At 35.6% G+C, this 21,754-nt stretch overlaps 7 protein-coding genes across 7 annotated transcripts; 4 read left to right on the plus strand and 3 right to left on the minus strand.

Moving 5' to 3' along the window:
- Positions 1 to 1,626: 1,626 nt before the first annotated feature.
- Positions 1,627 to 3,719, plus strand: LOC105971829 (RHOMBOID-like protein 2). Its single transcript, XM_012996735.2, has 5 exons — positions 1,627 to 2,261; positions 2,553 to 2,716; positions 2,813 to 2,976; positions 3,069 to 3,319; positions 3,420 to 3,719. Exons 1-5 carry the CDS (start codon positions 1,951 to 1,953, stop codon positions 3,532 to 3,534), a joined length of 1,005 nt encoding a protein of 334 aa, XP_012852189.2. The 5' UTR covers positions 1,627 to 1,950; the 3' UTR covers positions 3,535 to 3,719.
- On the minus strand, positions 3,683 to 5,882 carry IQD24 (IQ-domain 24). Its single transcript, XM_012996734.2, has 4 exons — positions 5,398 to 5,882; positions 4,663 to 4,842; positions 4,476 to 4,544; positions 3,683 to 4,407 (listed from the first exon to the last, which is right to left on the minus strand). The coding sequence occupies exons 1-4, from the start codon at positions 5,797 to 5,799 to the stop codon at positions 3,838 to 3,840; spliced, it is 1,221 nt and encodes a 406-aa protein (XP_012852188.2). The 5' UTR covers positions 5,800 to 5,882; the 3' UTR covers positions 3,683 to 3,837.
- A 703-nt stretch (positions 5,883 to 6,585) lies between these two features.
- Positions 6,586 to 7,403, minus strand: LOC105971875 (stamen-specific protein FIL1). Its single transcript, XM_012996795.2, has 2 exons — positions 7,066 to 7,403; positions 6,586 to 6,873 (listed from the first exon to the last, which is right to left on the minus strand). Exons 1-2 carry the CDS (start codon positions 7,349 to 7,351, stop codon positions 6,866 to 6,868), a joined length of 294 nt encoding a protein of 97 aa, XP_012852249.1. The 5' UTR covers positions 7,352 to 7,403; the 3' UTR covers positions 6,586 to 6,865.
- Positions 7,404 to 7,559: 156 nt separating this feature from the next.
- On the minus strand, positions 7,560 to 11,326 carry LOC105971605 (putative methyltransferase PMT16). The gene is made up of 6 exons (XM_088819305.1): positions 9,984 to 11,326; positions 9,114 to 9,324; positions 8,728 to 9,025; positions 8,248 to 8,640; positions 8,071 to 8,148; positions 7,560 to 7,966 (listed from the first exon to the last, which is right to left on the minus strand). The coding sequence occupies exons 1-6, from the start codon at positions 10,725 to 10,727 to the stop codon at positions 7,747 to 7,749; spliced, it is 1,944 nt and encodes a 647-aa protein (XP_088675431.1). The 5' UTR covers positions 10,728 to 11,326; the 3' UTR covers positions 7,560 to 7,746.
- A 2,274-nt stretch (positions 11,327 to 13,600) lies between these two features.
- Positions 13,601 to 15,731, plus strand: LOC105971942 (putative (S)-N-methylcoclaurine 3'-hydroxylase isozyme 2). The gene is made up of 2 exons (XM_012996878.2): positions 13,601 to 14,542; positions 14,973 to 15,731. Exons 1-2 carry the CDS (start codon positions 13,658 to 13,660, stop codon positions 15,594 to 15,596), a joined length of 1,509 nt encoding a protein of 502 aa, XP_012852332.2. The 5' UTR covers positions 13,601 to 13,657; the 3' UTR covers positions 15,597 to 15,731.
- A 554-nt stretch (positions 15,732 to 16,285) lies between these two features.
- On the plus strand, positions 16,286 to 18,480 carry LOC148769872 (E3 ubiquitin-protein ligase BIG BROTHER-like). The gene is made up of 7 exons (XM_088818886.1): positions 16,286 to 16,502; positions 16,610 to 16,820; positions 16,918 to 16,958; positions 17,060 to 17,116; positions 17,202 to 17,326; positions 18,062 to 18,170; positions 18,249 to 18,480. The coding sequence occupies exons 1-7, from the start codon at positions 16,380 to 16,382 to the stop codon at positions 18,285 to 18,287; spliced, it is 705 nt and encodes a 234-aa protein (XP_088675012.1). The 5' UTR covers positions 16,286 to 16,379; the 3' UTR covers positions 18,288 to 18,480.
- A 933-nt stretch (positions 18,481 to 19,413) lies between these two features.
- PP2-A14 (phloem protein 2-A14) lies at positions 19,414 to 21,446 on the plus strand. Its single transcript, XM_012996575.2, has 3 exons — positions 19,414 to 19,919; positions 19,988 to 20,106; positions 20,798 to 21,446. Exons 1-3 carry the CDS (start codon positions 19,572 to 19,574, stop codon positions 21,210 to 21,212), a joined length of 882 nt encoding a protein of 293 aa, XP_012852029.2. The 5' UTR covers positions 19,414 to 19,571; the 3' UTR covers positions 21,213 to 21,446.
- Positions 21,447 to 21,754: the final 308 nt, after the last annotated feature.

Raw genomic sequence — 21,754 nt, forward strand, 5'->3', positions numbered from 1 at the left:
TAATGGGGATATAGTCACATAAATGAATATCTATTTATTTCATTTAAAACATGAATAATTTCACATTGTTTTACATTTAGCAATGAATCTAACCCACATAACAATCAACACTACAATTAAATTAGTGTTTTTTGTAAATATAAAAGCTAGTTTAAATGAAGTTTGAGCTCAATATATTATCTATATTTGATGGAATGTTCGATATATATTTTACATTCAACACGTTTACGATTATCTTTTCTCTTTTCCTTTTTCTTTTTAAAGAAACTTATTTTCAAGATTTTTGCACATGGACTCTTGTGATTATCATAGATATTAACTTGACAGTTTGGGAATTGAAATTATGATAGAATCTAATACAATTCATTGTTCATCTGGCACACATTATTGTTCATATCTCTCGATATTTTTACCATTAAAGCCTATCTCACGATAATATTGGAAGGACAACTCATTTAAAAACAAAATAGTAAATAATTCAAAGTGAACCCAAATTTGTGTGCCACGAGTCCACAACATACGAGTGAAATGAGTTATTGATGCTGTGTAACGTTTAACGATCATAGTTCAATCTTTTCATTAATATATCGTAAGTGAAGTTCGACGCACGTATCTTATCCATTCGAATGTACACATCTCGCGTGATTTACGGAATATTATACAAAAGTGAGATTTATCCATTACACGTGTATAATTGCGAGTTACTTTACTTTAAAGAAAGAGTACAAAACATATTTAAATTATTGACTATATTCACGCAATTTCTTTTAATGAAGGCCCAATAAAACTTAATTATATATAAATTAACTAGTATGGGCTTGGGCTTACCTGAATAGTCAAATTAACAAGTATATCTCAATATCCTATTGGGCCATTCCAGCTTTCTAATTGGGCCATTTGGGCTTTCACATTGACTGATTAAAGCTAAAGAAAAGAAAGACACTTACTTTTTTCTATTTTAATTTAATTTAATTTAATGAACAATATAACCGGTGTTAATTCCAAAATTTATTATTGTGCACAATAAGTTGAGCAACAAACTTTAGGTTATAGATTAATGTAGCATAGTATTCAATTATGTATCTATAATCATCACAATAATGCACTCCTAAAAAAACATTACAACCATCATAATTCATATATATTAAATTACTAATATTAAAAAGCACATTTCACTAACTTCCAACATGCTTATGAAATTCCCAAATTCGGAATAATTTTTTTAATTATTCATGATTATCAAAATTCTGAATTTCAATTTTTGGTTATTCCAAATTTAATTTTCAAAACTTCCAATTTCTGTTCGAAACAGATTCAGGACACGTGTATCTTTATCCAAACTCAGTGGTCTTATATCTACGGCTGTAACGATTCCATCTGTAGCTAATAATAACCCCCGTAAAAATCGACACGTCAGCAAATATAAAATGATGCCAACGCATACCTGTCTTCAACAGATATAGACATATTTTGAGTGGGAATAAATATAATCAAATAAATATCTAATTTCTGAAAGCGCTATTACAACTGCAAAATCGTGCCATTTTTGCAAACAATTTCGTAAATTTTTTACTTCACATTTACGCTATGTCGAAATTAAAGATAAGCCCAAGAGCAAATATTTTTTCTGTATTCTAAATTTGTCTTAATTTCTTTTTCTCCAGTACACGTGTCATTATATGAAGGCATCGGAGTTCTAAAGTCCGTGGACCTGCGCACAGGCGATCAAAACCGCAGTTAGCTTCATAAACTACAATCAGCAACTAACCACTCCTCCCTGTATTTGGTGCTACAATCCACGTTCTCCCACCCCATAAACCCCAATTAATAGGCCCCCCCACTTCACACGATTTCTGTGTTTACAAGATAAATTCAACAATTTCCATTTCAGAAAACCCGTGTCTTAATTAAAGAACTGAATTTGAGAAGCAGAGTGAGGAATAATCAGCTATGCCGGGGGAGGATATCGAAAGCAGGGCGGAGAAGAACAACCACACGGCGGCGGCGGCGGGAGGCCGGTACGCCGCTGATGACAGGGATAGAAACTGGGTGTCGTGGTTAATACCGGTGTTCGTGGCTGCTAACGTTGTGATGTTTGTGGTGGAGATGTACTTGAACAACTGCCCCAAACATATAAATAACAGGGGTTTTAGGTCTGGAGATGACGGTGGTGATGGGGATAAGTGCGTGGCGAGGTTTCTTGGGAGGTTTTCTTTCCAGCCTCTCCGGGAGAATCCTTTGTTTGGCCCTTCTTCTGCCACGTCAGATTCTTCTTTTCATTTATATATATATGTGTGTGTGTGTTGTCAATTTTGATGTGTTAAAAATTGGGTCTTGAAAAATATGGTGTGTTAAAAATTGGGTCTTGAAAAAATATGATGTGTTAAAAATTGGGTCTTGAAAAATATTGTGTGTTAAAAATTGGGTCTTGAAAAAATATGATGTGTTAAAAATTGGGTCTTGAAAAATAAGGTGTGTTGATTGATTTTGAAATTATTATTTTTTTTTTTTTTTTGGTTAAATAAACAACGTTTGCTTTTGTAATAATGCAGATTAGAGAGGTTGGGAGCACTAAATTGGACAAAAGTGGTGCATCAGCATCAAGGATGGAGACTAATCTCCTGCATCTGGTTACACGCCGGTATCATACACCTGCTTGCTAACATGCTCAGCCTCGTCTTCATCGGTATTCGTCTCGAGCAGCATTTCGGATTCGGTAACAAAATTAATCACCACTTGAAAAATGTAGCGGGAAATTCATGTTTTTTTTTAAATACAATTTTCTGATTTATTTATATATACATATTGGCAGTGAGAATTGGGTTCATTTATCTATTATCTGGATTCGGAGGCAGCATACTATCTTCGTTATTTATACGCAACCGAATCTCGGTTGGAGCTTCCGGTGCACTATTCGGGCTTCTTGGCGCCATGCTTTCCGAGTTAATTACCAATTGGTCTATATATACTAACAAGGTGACTCAAATTTTTCGACTCATTTAAATTTATTCAAAATTAAATAAATTAAATAAAAATTTAAACCCTAGATTGATTAATATGTTGTGCAGGTTGCAGCACTATTGACACTATTGGTGATAGTTGTAATCAATTTAGCATTGGGAATTCTTCCACACGTCGATAACTTTGCTCATATCGGGGGATTCTTGACCGGATTTCTACTAGGGTTTATGCTTTTGCCACGTCCTCAATTCGGGTGGATTGAACGGCACAATCTTCCGGTTGGTGTTCGTGTTAACTCCAGATATAAGGCCTTCCAGTATGTTTTGGGCCTGGTTTCTTTGATACTACTAATCGCCGGGTCGGTTTTTTTTTTTTAAATTAATAATTCTAATTTATTTATTTTTGCAGTGTTGTATTGTGGGTCCCTCTAATATAATCTGTTTTGTGTAATTAAACAGGTTTTGTGTTGGGCTAGTGATGCTGTTTAGGGGAGTGAACGGGTACGAGAGATGCCGGTGGTGTAGGTATGCGAGCTGTGTTCCGACTTCTAAATGGAAGTGTGATGAGTATTGATTAACGTTCGGTTCTTCGAAAAAATTATGTTGTTTAGTGTAGAATGTAATTCTTGTTTTCGTATTTGTTTCCATTAGTTTGTTTTGTAGCTTTGTGTTTGCGACTTTCTTCGCTAGCGTGTTCACTTTGAATTTGAGCGTAGCATGAATTTATTTATCCTATGAAGCAACAATATCAATCTTTCCGATGGAGTTGTTATATGCACATTCAATTTTCCAAATCCATTAATCACACATTGAAATAAAATTTAAACAAAAAAAGAAAAAAAAAACAAACCACACAGAAGTTGTTTTGCTAGACCGGCTAGCCATACGTGGAACTAAAACCATATGGTGCACCCTGATGTAGAGAAGCGTTACCCCGTAGTCCATTTTCCGAATCCAATTCCCAAAGATTTCGACTGACATTCGAACCAATTCCAAGTCTCTGCTTGGGCACACTCTGAGACCTAACCTTAGCCCGAGACGACTCCGTATTCGCCATGTAATTTCGGTAGTAGTAATCACCGAACAAGCTTCTAGAACATTCACTTCTCGTGGGGGTGACCGCCCCTCTCAGGTGGTCCCCATTCGGTCTAGTACTACTACTACCACGCACTCTCGGGCTGCTCTCGGACGATACACTCGGATTAATAATTGGTTTTTGAAGTTTCTCAGAAAAACTCTGTGAAGTGGGGAATGTTCGATCGGCTCGTCTGCTGACGTGGCGAAGAGGCTTCCACGTGTCGACTTCGAGTATTTTGTCGCTTGTCTCGTTGTCATGGTGGCGGTGGCGGTCCCACGTGGATTGTTGCTCCATCCAGTGATCCAACCAATCGGAAGCTTCCTCCTCGTTCATGCTATTATTGCTAGTATGCAATCTCGAATTATATTGCTGCATTTTCAGGGATTTAAATATATGAGAAAAAATTTCAAGAAACGAAGTCAAAATTGTTTCGTTACCTTTGTCATAGAACCACCGTGTTTCGTGTTATTTAACCGCTGGTAATAGTTCCTCGGATTCACAATGCCCTGCAGTAATGAAGTGCATCTTAGAACATGATATCAAGAAACATAGCAAGTGGCAATCTTGAACTCGCAATTACCGTTTTTTCATGCTTTATTCGATTAAAAAAAAAAAAAGAATTACCGGACGACGAGAGTCAGAGAAGTCAGGTAAGTAAGAGCGGTGGGCAGAGGCTCGAGCCTGAATTCGAGCCATTGATTGCATTCGACGGAGCATTTCTGCACTTTGTTTTCTGACAATGTGGCCTCTTACAAGTGCTTGAAGCTTAACCAATCCCTTTAGTGCCCTTAATGCCCTTCTAGCCTATAATTACAAATTGCAACCCATAATCAAATACCTTCGTGTTTTATATTCATATTCGAACGATAAATACTTCTCTCGTGAAACCGGAAAATCGAACTATTGTCGCTTTATTCACACTAGAGTAACATTGTTGCATATGTGTCATAAGTCATAACAATTCACAGATAAAATTCCCTTAATTAATTAATTAATTATGATTCATTAAAAAAAGAACAACATCATACCTTTTTTTTTCCAAAAGTTCAATAAAAGGAATTAGCATCTCATCTATCCAGCCATAAAGTTAATTAGCATAGAATTCTTTTTTTATTTTTTAAATCAAAAAAGAAAATAACAAGTTGTAGTAATGATTGATTAACTAATTAAACAGGTTTAGCCCCACCACTAATTAATAAAAATAATTACAGAAAGGTAAAAATAGCAGAATAGTAACTGTTATCCAGAGGTGAATTTCAAGACAACAGATAAAATTATCATTAATTGAAACAAAAATTAGCTCAATTAATTCGTAAAAATTAAAAAAAAAAAAGATTTGTAGTAATAGTATGTACTAACCAAATAGGCTCGAAAAGCGGACTGAATCTTGATAGCCGCCGTAACGCGCCGCCTGTCACCGCCAATATATGACCTGACGACATTCCTCCCACTACCACCACCGCTGGTCAACCTCACTACCTCAGCCGCGGCTTGAGCCGCCGCGAGAGCAGCCTCCGCCACAGCCGCTGTCGCCGCCGCCACCGCTATTGCATGCTTGTTAGCATCCATCCCCTCAGTGTAGCGGCTCGCCGAAGGTTCTCCATTCTGTAACTTATTATAATTGGATTTCGAGAGAGCCCATTTACTCTTCTTCTTCTCCTTCTCCTTCGCCGGCGCCGCCGCCGTCTGCGGAGAAGAAGAACCCGGCGGAGACTTTTTGGAGGTTAAAAGTGAACGGAACCACTTGCCGGTCTTACCCATGTCTCATTTTCTTGATTAAAATGTGTGTTTCAACATTTTCTTGAAGAGCGGATTCGGAGGTATTTATGTGTGCGTGGGAGTGGGGGGTTGAGTTTAAGAAGACGCGCGAGTAGGAGGAGAGTGGAGATGACGCGCAGCGGAGTTGTGGTGGTGGTGGTTGGTAGTTGGGACCCGGTACTTTTAAAGTAGACGACATTTGACAGGTAATAACTAATTAGACCTTTGGTCCTTTTTTTTCTTCTGTTCCCCACTTTAATTTCATCACTTATATAAAATAAAAGCATATTTTTACTTATGACTTGCCCAATTTTATTTTATTTTAATAACATTTTTGTTTTCTCAAAAAAATAAAAAATTAAAATACAAAGTTGATAGAACCATAAATGATTCACTCCTGTAAAATAATAAATTGTCGGCAATAAATGTTGTGTATTTCATTCTACACGGTTACACATTGGTCCCAATAAGAAAGTGACACCCACATAAATTAAACTACTATTCCTATTTATTTGGTGTTCCAAAATCCAACGTTTTATTTTATTAATTAATGAGCATATATTAATATTTTATATTTTATAAAAAAAAAAAAAATAGAAGAGTCTACAAGTAGAAGCCCAGCCCGGCTCTTCTACAGCCAACTTGTGCAGGAGACTCTTAGTGGGCTGAATATTATTTTTGGGCTTCAAAATTATATGGGCCTAAAAATATAAACATCCCATTTTTTCAAATTAATTACTTTTTTAAAATTCGGCATTGAGTATTAATTTTGTAATAAATATAAATTAATTTTATTATTATTGTAATTAATAAACTTTATTTTATTGCAAAACATGGAGCCAATAAGACTGACATTATTTTCTCTTCCCTGATCCACATTTACATTGAACTTGCAGATCAGTATTCAGACAAGTACTAAAAGCAAAAGAAAAAGGAATATATATATATATATATATATATATATATATATATATATATATATATATATATATATATATATATATATATATATATTAAATTAAACTCCTCCGCATTATTGGGACTTTTTGGCATTAAGCATCTATCAAACTCAGTTTGCTGCAATCACATGAAAACATATTTAATTAGATAAAAAAAACAATATTATATGCACTTCATGATTAAATTAAAATTAGCTCTTACTTTTCACTTCAATCGGAATATTCAATTTAGATTCCTATTTTTTTTTTCTTTTTATCTATATATATATTAATTGATCGGCCGGAGTTGAAAAATGAAAAGACTAATTACCAGAACAAGTGAGTGGAGGGAGGTTGCACTGGACGGGAATGCGGGAGGCGATTCTCAACGTGTTGCAAAGGCAGTCGCGATCCACCGTCGACAGGGCGGTGCAGCACTCAGAACCCGGGGTGGCGCCGCCGGGAATCAGAAACGGCGCACACACATTCAGGTTTCCGAGCGTTGCAGCACAGTTGGTACTGCTTTGTGCCTCTGTTTTCGTGATCACCTGCGTTTGATCAGCCACCACCAATATTAGCATCACCACAGGTAAAACCGACTTCATTATTCCACTCATTTCTTCTTCTTCTTCTTCTCCGATTATTGATCTTCTTCTGTGATGATGATTGTGGTAAATTAGATGTTAATCAGTTATATTTATAGATATGATTAACGTATGTATAGCATGAATAACCTAATTGGCCATTCTGTGTCACCACATTTGTGCTTTAATTTAGCTCCCATGCTCGAATTAGTACTGCATGACAGGTGTTTGACAAAAGGTCTAAGAGAAAACAATGCTAGTTGTTTATACATTATTCTGTGAGGTCAAGGTTCAAAATAATGGATTATCATCTAATCACAATATAAATATATATAATTCAAAATAACAAGAAAATTAAACACTTATTTCCTTTAGAAAGAGAAGTAAATTAAGATAGTAATTAAGAAGAAAATATTTAAGCTAATTAATTAAGCAGAAGCTGGAGCTGTCCAATACAACTTGACAGCAAACAGAAGCTTTTCCCTCTCTAATGGCCCATCTTCATGGTCTACAATCTGACTTTCCCAATTCAATCCATCAGCTATTCTCTTTGCCTTAACCAATTCGTCTACATCGTCCCGTATAATTAAACTTCCTTCCGGTCTTAAAACCCTGTCCATTTCTAACATAATGTCTTCCATTTCACATCTGCACCACCAAAAAGAAAAGTCAAGAACGATTTAATAACTAACGACAAAATAAATAAATAAAAGTGTACGTAACATAAAATGAGGATGCAAACAGAAGAGCACCTTTCTTTGTAGAGTGTGAAAACTGAGTCAGCATGAATGAGGTCGTATGTTCTAGGGTAAGTCGACATTGCTTCACACCTGAACAAAAACGATTAAATTTAATCAATCAATTAATTGTTAAACTAATCATATTAAAAAATTGATAGCAAGAACCACGATATATTTAATTTACAATACCAGCTCTGGTAAGTCCCGATTAATCCTCGTTCGTAGATAACTCCTAGAGTGTTGACCTTAGCCTCAACCGGTACTATGTTCATCACCCAAAGCGGGTCCTTAACCAAATTAGCAGCAAAACCACCCAAGAAAGCATTCATGTCAAGAATGTTCCGGTACCTTCCAGCTTGTCCGAGTTGGTTATTGACTGTTTTATAGTAGGAGACTCTCTTCTTCCATAGTTGCAAATCTTGCTGAAAAACCTCGGGGGTAACTCCGTTTATAGTCCCACGAATAATCCGAGGTGGTACAGTGTTCAATCTTTTCGGCCATTTTTCGAGTTCACCTCCAGCTATCTCTTCGTTGTTAGAAACTTCCGGTAAAGGAGTCAGGCATGTTTCTAAGCTAGTATACCTACAAAAGGAAATTGATTTTTCATTATAAACTTGATGAAAAATATGATTAATTAATATTTATCATGGGAAACTTTTAATCACAAACCAAGCTTTATCGGGATCCTGAGCAGGACAAAACGGAGGGTTCTTGAAAATCTTCCGGAACCTTTTGCACTTCAAATGATTAGTTGGTTTTTGCCATATGGAAATATCGTCCTTTTCGATTAACTTTTTCCAGCATAAACTCTTTGTAACATTCTCAATTTGCATCTGCTCGGAGTTTAAATCGTCCGTTGTTCTCTCCCAACCTTTCCAGTGTTTCTTCCAGTGGATCGGCGGACCAGAGAGGATCCAGTATCCGCCTGGCCTCAAAACTCGATCCACTTCAATCAAGTAGGCCCCATCTGCTCGATGGGTGAAGTGAAAGAAAAGGTTATATAAAACACTAATTATAGACCTTAAAACTTAAAAGAAATCGATAGGCGAAATTACCATGTTGACCCCAAGGAATAAGGCAACGTGAGCAATGAGCCATGTCGAAAGCCCTTGATGGATACGGGAGCCTCTTCGAGGCGATGACACCTATCAAAGCCGGTACCCCTCGCTCGAGTGCGAACTGAACCTGGGCTTCGTGTGTGTCTCTTGGTGCAAACGACATTGGAAGGATGTTTCTTGATAAGAGATAAGCTCCCCAACTTGCAACCTAATTCGAAATTCATATTAAAATTTAAAATCAACATACTGTTCTTAACAGAAAAAAGGTGAATTTGGTACCAAACATATTCAAGATTATATTTTTATATTATATGCATGTGGTGCTTGCTATTTGTGGACGTGGCTTCATGCATGGACTTGTTGCCAGAAAAATAAAAAAGTTGTTTGATTTCTTGAGGGAAAATAAAAGAATCCATATAAAAGAAAAAGCTTGTTTTCTGTACCTGACCACCCCATTACCCCCACACCTTTTATCATTAAAGAATCCATTTTTTTTCACCTGAATTTCTGCTGCTAAATCTGCTTTACAACACACTATATAATCTTGTCTGTAATCACCAAATCTTATCCCTAATTGTCCAATTAAATATTCGTAAAAGAAATCTTTCACAGATTAGATAGCATTAATTATGTAAATCCCTAATATCAAAAACCAGAGTCAAAATTTCACTAATCAAATCTACTACCACACGTTTTGGCAGGCGATTCTGTCTAAAGAAATAAAGAATGCAATTACGAACAGCTTTTTCATCATACCAGTAATAAATTATTATTTTTTTATACGAAAGTTATCGAAATTGAAACTATTGTTTTATTTGATTTTAAGGAAATTGAACATCATTCAAGAAATTAAAAACAAAAGCTTACCCCGCAGCCAGTGTCGATGGCAGTCCTGATAGACCCATCCTTCAAATTAATCAACTTTCCGATATCATCAATGTAAGCGTCGGCGCCGTTAGGGAACATGGTGCCGCCGCCGGGGAATCTGAACCGGTCCCCCTCGAACCGGATCCAATTCTGAACCGCTTTCTCGACCGTCAGCTCTTTGTGCGGTACATTTGCGTACCAGGCTAGATCTCTGCTGAGCGGCCACTTGAACGGGTTCTTGTAACCGTACGGCGCCGGCACCCTGCATTTCAGGAGCTCGTCTTTCTCCGGGCAGTGTCTCTCTCTGTATATCAACCTGTCCCTGTCGAATTTCAGCGACCTTTCTTGATCCTCGCATGGTGTGTACTCGCTGTATTTAATGTCGCAGGGTGGGTATGATTTGACGGCGGGGGAGAGTGTGGCGGCGCCGCCGTCGTCGGCGGAGTGGTGGGTGGCGAAGTCTAATTGCGGGTTGGCGGCGGATGAAGAGGGGGTTTGGGTATTTTTTGTGTTGGTGGTGTTTTGGGAGGTGGTGGAGAAGCAGGGAATGGTGGCGGCGAGATTGGAGGTGGTGGTGGCTCCGCCATTTTGCCAGACGCCAAAGAGGTAGGAGAGGGAGCAGAGGATGGCTACGATGGCCAGAGAATAGAGTTTAGGTTTTTTGAAGTAGGCGGTGGTGGTGGTGGCGGCGGTGGTGGTGGGCTTAGAGAGTGGAGTGTAGTATGGTGGGCTTTGACCCCCCATTTGATAATGATGTATCTATTTCTTTCTGTATGTGAAGAATTAATTAAGAAACGAGTATTATGTGTGAGTTTATAGTTGCAGGATTGGTGAGGGGGGGGGGGGGGGTGGGGTAGGGGTGGGGTTGGGGGTGGAGGGGTGGATTCTTGCTTGTTAGAGATTAGAGATTTGACAAGTTAAGAATCAAGTTGGACATGTGTGTGTGTGAGAGAGAGAGAGAGAGAGAGTAAGGCTATTTTAATTGCAGGGGTGGCACTGGGATTTTGAAGAACTGAAGTGGGGGAGGTGAGATTGACATTTGACCTTCATAATGAGAACAAATTAAACCTGACCAATGTGACTGGAATTCTTTTACTATTAGAAATTAAGGAAAACATAAATAAATAGTAATATTACTATCATAAAACAAATATTATAAAAATAGTGTAACTTGGGGTTTGACTAATAAAGGAAAATAAAAATAATAGGGAGGGGCCCCACCAGAGGAGTAGATACTCTCCCAGATTAGTCATCTGTCAGCATTTTGCAGTGTAAGAAGATTTAGTGGGGTTTCTCTTACACAGACTTGCTGTACATATTTCCTCTTCTACTCTATGATTTATAATAATATCCATATTTATTTTATAATTATCATATATTGGTTGACAATTTGGCAATAATCGTATTGAAAGTGGATATATCATATATCACTGGGTTCATTCTTGTTAACATGCCCTAAATAAATATGAGAAAGGTGTACCAAACCAATAATATTAATTCAGTCAATTAATTTACATTTAAATAGAAATATCTTCAGTGCCACCGACTTCAATCCTTTTGTAATAATACTTGTACTTCATGTAATGATAAATTACAGCTAATGACTATACATATATATTAAAAATATATTCTTTCTTTAAGATTTTTTACATGATGAATTGATGGATCTCGACGTGTGATACAATACAGCTTGTGGTAATTTGATAATTTCTAGGAGCTATAAGAAACTCAGGTTTAAATTCGAAGCAACGCTTTTATATTACTATTTATTTTAATAATCTAACTTATATTAAGCTGTAAAATAGAATACTGAGTTGCCAAACGTTAACTTAACGAAGAGTGAAAAAATTGACCTTTTTTTGTTCGAATTGTTTTTTCATCGGTAGGGGGGAGGAGGAGTTAATTCCCAATCTCAATTAGGGTATTTTAGGTATTTGCTAATCATTTTCTTGATATTGGGTTTAGATTATATTAATTGCGTATTTAGATTTTAGATCATATGTAATTTAGTATTGACATTTTTGGCTGTAAGGTCAAACCATAGTACTAGTAATTCGTACTTAATTATACCAGAAAATAAATGACGCGGTTTGTATTTTTTGTAATAGAAACGGTTAATGAGATTTCTAATTCAAACAATTTTATGTTCTATATTAAAAAAAAGTCAAAGTAATTACACACAATAATTACTTATATGCTAAAATATTTGAAAGAGATTAATATATTAATAATAAGTGTACTTGAGTCACTTTTTATATATTTTTACTATAATCCATGCAAACCTTTTTCTTTGGATCTTGCAAATTTAATTATTTATTTAGAATAGTGTTTCTTGGATCTGCTTCCAGTTTCCACATTCCATTACTGCATGCAAACAGTGTTGAGAGAGTAGCCATCCACAAATTGATTAAAGAACATTTATGATAAATACTAATTATATTAATCTTTTATCTACCTTAAAATATTGAGAAATTATTTAAATATATTTTTTTTTTCAATGAATTGAGAATTTTTTTGAAGTTATATTTAAAGGTATTTGTTAGTACTGATTTCAAAAATAGTAGTAAAAAAAATAAGATAAAAACGTAATAGTGCTGATGGATTAGGCCCAAAATCTTGAACTGGGGCCCAAATCTAATAATTTCATGTCCAACATAAGAACCGGATGAATTAATAGGCTAGGCTAATAAAGGCCCAATTATATATGTGGGGGCACATGATGCTTAACTTGATTAATTAAGCTTAATGACATGGGCAATTAAATTGATTGTGTCAATAAAATTGTTCCTCACCTTGCAATTAGGGGTAAGTAATTACTTCTTTTTTAATAAAAAAAAATACTTTTAAAAAAAAAAAAAAAAAAAAAAAAAAAAGTGGCCTGGTAGTGTGACCTTAAAGCTTGACAAAGTCAAAGAAAAGCAGTAAGGCCTTCTTGAATTCTTCTTCTAAGGAAAATCTAATTAACTACTGATTTAATTGTAGGCTTATATCTTTTCAATACTTCCTACTTGTTATATTCTATCAATGTATTATTATTATTAGGGTAAATTACAAATACCCCCCTGAGGTATGGTCAAATTACAAAAACCCCCCTCTTGTTTGGATAATTACATCTACCCCCTCAATTATGATTTTTTTCTTAGACCTCCACCTTTATGGTGCCAAATTCAATATAGTCATCTAGATTCCGTGAAATGTGCTCTAGTTTGTACTCTTTTTTTGTAAAAAATACAGTTTACGATGCACCACAAACTGATACATACAAGCTAAAAATCACATATTATATCTTGCTTCATAATGTAGAGTTTGAATGGGATAAAACGGGTACAAAAGTGATAATATTCCATATAATCTCGAAGATTCCACTAAATTTGATGAGTTGAGGGGGTGGTTGTAATTATCTAAACAAGAGGGGTGTTTTTGTAATTTGACCATACCTCAGGGGGGTGTTTGTAATTTACCCTTATTATTATTATTATTTGTTATGATCCTCTTACACGACTTACGTTACCTAGGAAAAGGCCAGAGCTGACTTTTCCTTAGAGACAGTTAGACCATCCATCTCAGTTGACTTTGACTTTTTCTACAAAATGTAAACTGCAGCAAGGTTATTTGTCAGTCATCATATAAACTGTCTCATGTTATAATTTTTCTCTGACAGAACTAAAGGCAATATGTTGGTGGTGGCAGTGGCGGTAATTCTATTGCCTATTTTCTTCATCTCCCTCAAGAAATTAGGGTTTTTTGGATCATCATCAACAGAGAAACTCCCACCAGGCCCTAATGCATTGCAGCTTCTCCGAAAAGTTTCCGAATTTAGAAACAAACCCCACATAGCAATCACCACCCTGGCTAAACTGTACGGTCCAATCATGTCCTTCCACCTCGGCACCCAAGTCGTCGTCATTGCGTCATCATCGTCAGCCGCAAAGCAGATCTTCAAAACTCATGACCTTAATTTCTCCGGCAGGTATCTGACTTCGGTTTTCTGCAAACTCCCAACAATAGAACACTGCTCCTTAGCAATGTCCAGGGAATGCAACGCCACGTGGAAGCTACTGCGTGACGTCACCCAGAACGTCATCTTCTCCTCCAAATCCGTTAATTCCAAGGCATGCACGAGGAAGGCCAAGGTGGCGGAGATGGTGGAGTACATACGAAGCAAAGCCGGCGAAACCGTCGACCTCGAAGATTTGATGAACTCCACTATTTATAATATAATTAGCGACGTGTTGGTTTCGAGAAATCTCGTCGATATTACGAGGGAGGATGAGAGTGATGCAGAGGTGAGGGGTGTTGTTAGAGAAATCATTGACTTGGTTTCTTCCTCTGTAGGGTTGTCTGATTTGTTTCCTGTACTCAGAAGGTTGAATTTACCTAGTACTAAACGAAAAGCTATGGAAATTCATGGGAAAATAATGTACATTTGGGAAGATATTGTGAAGGAGAGAAGATCGGAAAAGCGCGACGGGCTTGTGAAATCGACTTCGGATGGTGATTTCCTGGATGTTATGATCGAAAACGGGTTTCCGGATGATCAGATCTGCAATGTCACCATGGTTTGACCTAATTTACTCTTGCCCTTCATTCATTTATTTATTTATTACTCGTGTATATAATAATTATATACAATACATCAATTCATTTATATACATTCATTGATTGATGGAAAATGGAATTGAATTTTCGATTTCCGCCAATTTCGATCTGAAATTTTTCAATTTTCCCGATTTTTTTTGGATCGAAATTGGGATTTACATGAGATTCTGTTTTTTCGCAAAGACTACACTAATAATACAAATATTATTATGCATTTTATGTTTTAAATGATTGCACAATTGGAATTCAGAATTCCGCCTAGTCTGATCATCCCAATTTTCAAGATTCCGATTTACGAATTTTTTTCTTATGTGAACTGATTGGAATTATTTTTTCATTTTTGAAAAAAATCGGATTTTTTTACGAAAGTGGTAATCCCAACATTTTCAGGAGCTATTGGCAGCTGGAATGGATACAAGCGGAATAACATCGGTGTGGTTGATGGTAGAATTGATTAAAAATCCCCACATTTTACATAGAGTTCGCGACGAAATTGCAAGCGCATTTGGAGGAGATGATCATACGCTAATCGACGAGTCAGTTCTAAGCGAATCCCACTATTTCCAGGCATGTATAAAAGAAACACTAAGGCTTCATATTCCGGGCCCACTTTTAATGCCACGTCGTGCAATCGAGACGTGCAAGATCGACGACTACATCATCCCAAAGGATAGTGTTGTTCTCGTAAATGCTTGGGCTATTTCCATGGATCCCGACACCTGGAAAGATGCTACGACTTTTAACCCTGACAGGTTTCTTGAATCGAAAATAGATTTCAGGGGGAATCACTTCGAGTATATACCTTTCGGCTCTGGACGACGAATGTGCCCTGGATTTAATCTTGCTTTGAAAGATATTCAAATAGTGGTGGCTTCTTTGGTGCATTATTTCGATTGGAGTCTTCCGAACGGAATGGATCCGACTCAAATCGACATGGCCGATAAATTCGGAACAGTGCTCAAGAAGGAAACACCTTTGCTTTTGATTCCTGGTCTAAAAAAATTTGATCTTTAATCCTATCAATTTATATATATTTCATATTTCTAGTATTTTTATTTTGTATTTTCGTGTAAAATAAGTGGGCTGGTATTCAAATTTTGAAAAGCCTTGTAATAATAAATGATCTGTAATCTATTTATTTTACTTAAATCCTCTGTTTTTAAACATTGCACAGTGGCTATTATTTGAAAATGATGGTATAAATAATCATCAATATTTGTTTATTTTCAGCATAATCTTTCTGGCATGTGTCGCCATCTGCCGATGACACTCGACATCTCAAACCTTAATGTTCGATTAATCTGTGTAAAACGATTTTTTATCGTCAATCTTTGGATAGTAAATTGCATTAACTGACTCATGCCCAGTTGTTTATTCTATTTCCAAGGTTAGTTTTTGCATGGAGAAATATAAACAATTTCATCGTATTTATCACGGCAGCTCGATTTATTTTTTTCTTTTAATAGTGAATCTTGTTGTTACTTAATGCTCGATTTTCCGTCATAAGTTCACTATTATTTTCTCATGTTCGAAAGAGATTTCGAAAGTTAAGTTGATTATTCCCTTGCCATTATTAGTTAGTTATCTATCGAAGAATTTCTATTTATAAACTCTCTTCTTAACACCAAGACAAAGTATCTAAACCAAAGCACAATTTGTAGGTAAACTTCGCTACAAAAAATCCCGATTTGGTAAATAACTTCCGTTTGCATTTAACTTCCAGATAATTGCATAGCAGCTTCGTTTATTTTATTGTTAACGTATGATTTTTCTTTGTAGTTTCTTAAAACATCGATCATGAATGCTGGGGAAAGTAGCCATCAATTTAGCGGTATGACACAAGCTGAAATTGCCGAATATGTCAAGAATTTTTTACCCGAATTCGGAGATCTTGATGTTGACGAGGTGCTGTTACTACAGGTATATATGTATTTTGAAATAATTTATATCTAATTTTTAGTACACTGCAGTCTGCAGCATTAATTTTACCTTCATTCACTAATAGTCTTCGTGTTCGTACATTACAGGAAAGCGCTCTCTATGCACAAGATGGTAAACAGAAAAACGTAACCTCCGATCATGGCCAAAAAAACGAGTATTACATAATCGACGGTGAATCGTCGCATGGACCAAATGTCGACGAACAATTGGCTATTGATGAAGCCTTAGCAAGATCTTTGGAGTTCGTGGACGACTTCGACGATTTATGCATTTCCGAGCCTGTTACCACTGCAGTTGGTAATTCATAATCATTCCCGCATTATGAAATTTTATTTAATTTTGCTCGATATAACCGTCACAATTGATGAAGAAAATATAAATATGATGTATACAGATCACAACAGAGGATCAACTTCGAGACAAACACCTATCGCGGTACTTTTACGACTTTTGTTCATCCTAATTAAATATTTAATTAATGCGTATTCCAAAATTAAGGGTCGTGATATACTTTTGCTATGCGCCATTGTTCTCAGGGTACGGAGCAACACGTGATCCCAGATGACATTGACCCTGATAGAATGACTTACGAGGTTGGTTGTGTTGAATTAATTGTATTATTCAAAAATCGAGTTTTTCTTCGATTAGTATTTATGAAAAAAAAATGGTTTGTTGTAGGAACTGCAATCGCTAGGAGAATCTGTCGGCAGCGAGAGCAAAGGACTTCCTGCCAATCAGATTGCGCTGTTGCCAACTTTCAAGTACAAAACCGGATCGAAGAAAAATAAAAAAGAAAAGGAAGAGTGAGTTTCTCAAACTTACAACTTGAGTTTTGATCCTATGTTATATTATTCGTAATGTTGAATACCTGATTAACGAGATATTACGCCGGTTACATTAAATGAACCCCTCCATTTACACGTTAGACGGTTCCTTTTACACTTTTACCCCTCCGTTATAACAGAAATGAAGTGAACTCGCTTTTTTTTTTTTACCCTTTTAATGAAATTTAGGAGAGGTAAATGCATTCGAAGGTCATGCGGAAACAAAACGACTGTCATGGTTTCCGAAACATTTGAAAATCCAGGTAGATTATTTTACTGTTGCGCAATTCATGGGTTCTCCCATTGGTGCACGTCGTACGTGAATGAAGAAGGTGAAACATATTGTCGTGTGAAAAATGTCAACGGAGATGATGACGTGGCTACATCATCGACTACAACTGCAAATGATACGTCACAAGTTGGACTAATATACAAGTTGTTAATTTTAAATCTAATCATGCTGGCTGTGTACATGTTATGCCAAATTGTAGTTTTATTTGCAAAATAAATGCAATACTGTTATCTATCTAACTTAATGTGTAATGTATTAATATACTAATTTTATCTCCCGTCGACATCAAATTTTCTGTCAATTCTCACTATATTCACCTCTGATTAAAAAAAAACGAGGGTACAAAATGACATTTCACAGTTCCCGTTAGGTATTACTTCGTTATAACAAGTTTTTCTCATGTATATCTATAATTTTCTTAGTTGTGTGATATGCTGCGCACCGTATAAGAGTGGAGCTGAAATGACGACTTTGCCCTGCGCGCACCATTACCATACGGAATGTATCACCCATTGGTTGGAGTTGAATAAGGTTAGTCATTTTCTGGAATCAGCATAAAGTTTATTCGTAATAGTGGTCTTTTATTACATACAACATTCGTTCTTGCAGAATTGTCCCGTTTGCCAGAAGGAAGTGGAAGTCGATTAAATTTCACCATGGCCAATTAAGTTCTTGTTCTTGAAAGTGAAGCTCAACAATGGATTATAGTCTTTATTTATTTTTTTTTTTTTTTATTTATTTATTCAAATAGGGTATTTGGAACTTTAGCTAATCAGGGAAATAATTATATTTACCATATATTTTATATGAATTCGATTTATATAAAGTTGGCATTTTCTTGTAAGTTGGAAATTGGAATCGTTAGATTTTTTTTACAATAATTCATCCAATTACTGTGGAATTGTTGAAAATAAATAGTTAATATTTCTAGGCTAACGTAAGAAACCAAATAATATAGTTATAAATCCGGTGGGTTTTAGATTAGTTTGGTAGTGAAGTAAATTAATAATTAATTAATTATGCCTAATGATATTATTATTATTACTTTATACATGCAATTCACGTTTTTATAGACAAAAAAATCTTGACTTTGTTTCTCACCGTTTATTTGTTTGTAGTCAATTTTCTGCCATTTGGCGTGACGTAAATGATTGGTACGGTTGAAACCTTTAGACTTCATATTGTAGCCCGGTTCAATCGTTGGATCAAGTGAGCTTGTGTCAATTAATTCAAATTCAAATTTTCTGTCAATAACTTGTAAATCGAACTTCTTACACTGTTATACATAATTAGCGAATTGTAATTAAGGTCTCTCGTTTTATTTTGTATTGTTCCAAGTTCCACTATTGAACTCCCAGCAATGACTTGTCGGTGTCAAAAGACCGTTACTAAAAATTCCATTCTCGTGTGACAGACAAATAATTATGGGTCGTGCGAATCGAATTTTACTTTACTCAATTAAATGTTAGTGTGAGAATATAATCAAATGAACTTTATTTCATTTTTCTTTTCATAATAAAAAAGTATATAATAATTATGAAAAAAAAGTAAAGGACCATGTGTTTCCCCATCTTTACCGAACCAAATTATTTAATTTCTCATGTTCACATCATCAATATGTCAATCGATCGTGTGTGATTGCTTGATTTTTAAAATAATTATTACAAAAAGTCTGACCAATAATAATACTCACCACTTTGAGGGGTGAGAAATGAAAATAAAAAAAACAAACACGAGGAATTTTATAGTAGCAATTTAAAATAATAAAGGGGGGTTTTTTGCAATTAACCGAATTCTTACAATAGAGTATGAAACGGCATTCTCTCTCTCCATTACTACTTCTAATACGAAACCCCTTTCCTCTATCTGCTAAAAATCCCATTAATTTCAATTTTTGGAAATATATATTTTTTTAATTAATTTCTAGGGTTTATGGGGGCTGGTTTATCTATTTTGCCAACTGACGATCAGAAATCCGCCATTAATACACCTTCAAAGCTTGGCCTTGGGGATTTACCAGAAAGCTGTATTGCTCTGATTCTTTCACGTTTAAACCCTAGTGATATTTGTAGAGCGGCACGTGTGAACAGAACATTTCGCCGTGCTTCTTTGTCCGATCATGTGTGGGAAACAAAGTTGCCTGAAAATCACCAGATTCTTCTGCAGAAGCTGTTTATTAGTTGTAATAATAATAATAATAATAATAATCCACAGGTTTTGAGCAACAAGGAGACTTACGCCAGATTGAGTTCTCCTATTCGCTTTGCTGCAGACACAAAGGTTAATTAGTACGTAATTAAGTATAATTAATTAATAGTAATTAATAATAACATTTGTATGTTAATCAGGAAGTTTGGTTGGACGAGGGTAGAGGTGGAATAAGTGTGGCTATTTCTTGGAAGGGAATGAAAATTACTGGCGTAGATGATCGTAGATACTGGACCCACATCTCAACTCATGAATCTAGGTATAATTATTTATTACAACATCTTTTTAGCTATTATATGTATCAATTGCTTTTCCAATTTCTTGAGTAATGATTTTGTTCCATTTGACAAAAAACTCAAGTCCCATATAGCAAGTTGATTTTGTAATTGGCACCACAATCCAAAATATCTTTCTCATATTTAGGACCCCATTTTCTTGTAATTGGCCACTGGTCCTGAAATTATTAATGCATGAATAAACATTTTTGTCGCACACTACGAAAAATAATAGTACTTAATTATATAAATAATGGGTAAATTACGACCACCCCTTGAGCTATGGCAAAATTACGAGAAAGAAACCCTATTATTTGAGTAATTACAGCAACCCCCTCTTTTTAAATATTTTTACATAAAATGTATGTAATTCGGTTATTTACCGAACCAAATCGTATATTTAGTTCGGTAAACGGTATGAAATATCGGGTTACCGAAATTTCGATTCGATTTTACTGATTTGACATCCCTAAATATATCTGTGGATGAGTTTTTTCGTAAGATAATATACATAGTTGAGAGGGTGAATGTAACTACCCAAACATGAGAAGGGTTTTCGTAATTTAACCATAACCCAGGGGTAGCCGTAATTTGCCCCAAAAATAATTGATCTAATAGGTGCATTATATTGAAATACATAATTAATTACTTGGAAATTCAATTATGTAAATACAGATTTCAGACAATTGCTTATCTCCAACAAATATGGTGGCTAGAAATAGAAGGCGATCTGGAGTTTGAATTCCCTGTGGGCACGTACAGCGTGTTCTTCAGGTTGCACCTCGGCCGAGCCTCATCGAGTAAAGCTCCGAGCGGCCGACCAATAACATGCAACGGGGAGAAGATCCACGGCTGGGATATTAAGCCAGTTAAGTTCCAGCTGGAATCATCATCCGACGGCCAGCATTCGGTGTCTCACCGCTTCTTGGATGAACATGGGAAATGGGTGCACCATCATGTAGGCGATTTTGTTGTAGAGGATTCTAACTCCCCCACAAGTCTCAAGTTCTCAATGACTCAGATTGACTGTACACACACTAAAGGTGGACTGTGTTTTGACTCTGTGTTTATATTCCCCTGCAGACATTAATTATTAACCCACAAATTAATTGGTTGAATTTTATTTAGGTTAGTTTGTGAATATTAGTGAGATTTCCACTTATGGTTATATCTATGAAAGGTTTTGTGTAAGATTGACACGATTGTACGAAATATTTGTGTAAGATACCTTCATACTATTGAAAATTGTCGATTCATTTTTTCTTTATATTCTTGTAATACTGTTTATATAAAAATATATTTCGTCTCTGAAGACGGGACTCCACAAGTATTTATTTGAGGATACTAAATTCGAAGTCTTCACAAAACATCTATTTTTTTAATTATTTATTACGAATTCAGAGCCATTGATAATTTCGAATTTAACGGAGATTAGACAATACTCCCTCCGTCCCAATTTAAATGTCGTTTTGGGTTGTTTTGCACATATTAAGAAAATCAATAAATGTGCATAGATTATAGTAAAAAAACATATAAAATTATAAAGATATCCTTGACATTAATTGATTCTCAACTAATTAATTAGGAGTGATTAAGGGTAAAATTGAAAATAATGCAATTAATGTTTCATTG

The sequence above is a fragment of the Erythranthe guttata genome, chromosome 6 (assembly GCF_056151865.1).
Source record: "Erythranthe guttata isolate IM_541 chromosome 6, IM_541, whole genome shotgun sequence".
Taxonomy (NCBI): domain Eukaryota; kingdom Viridiplantae; phylum Streptophyta; class Magnoliopsida; order Lamiales; family Phrymaceae; genus Erythranthe; species Erythranthe guttata.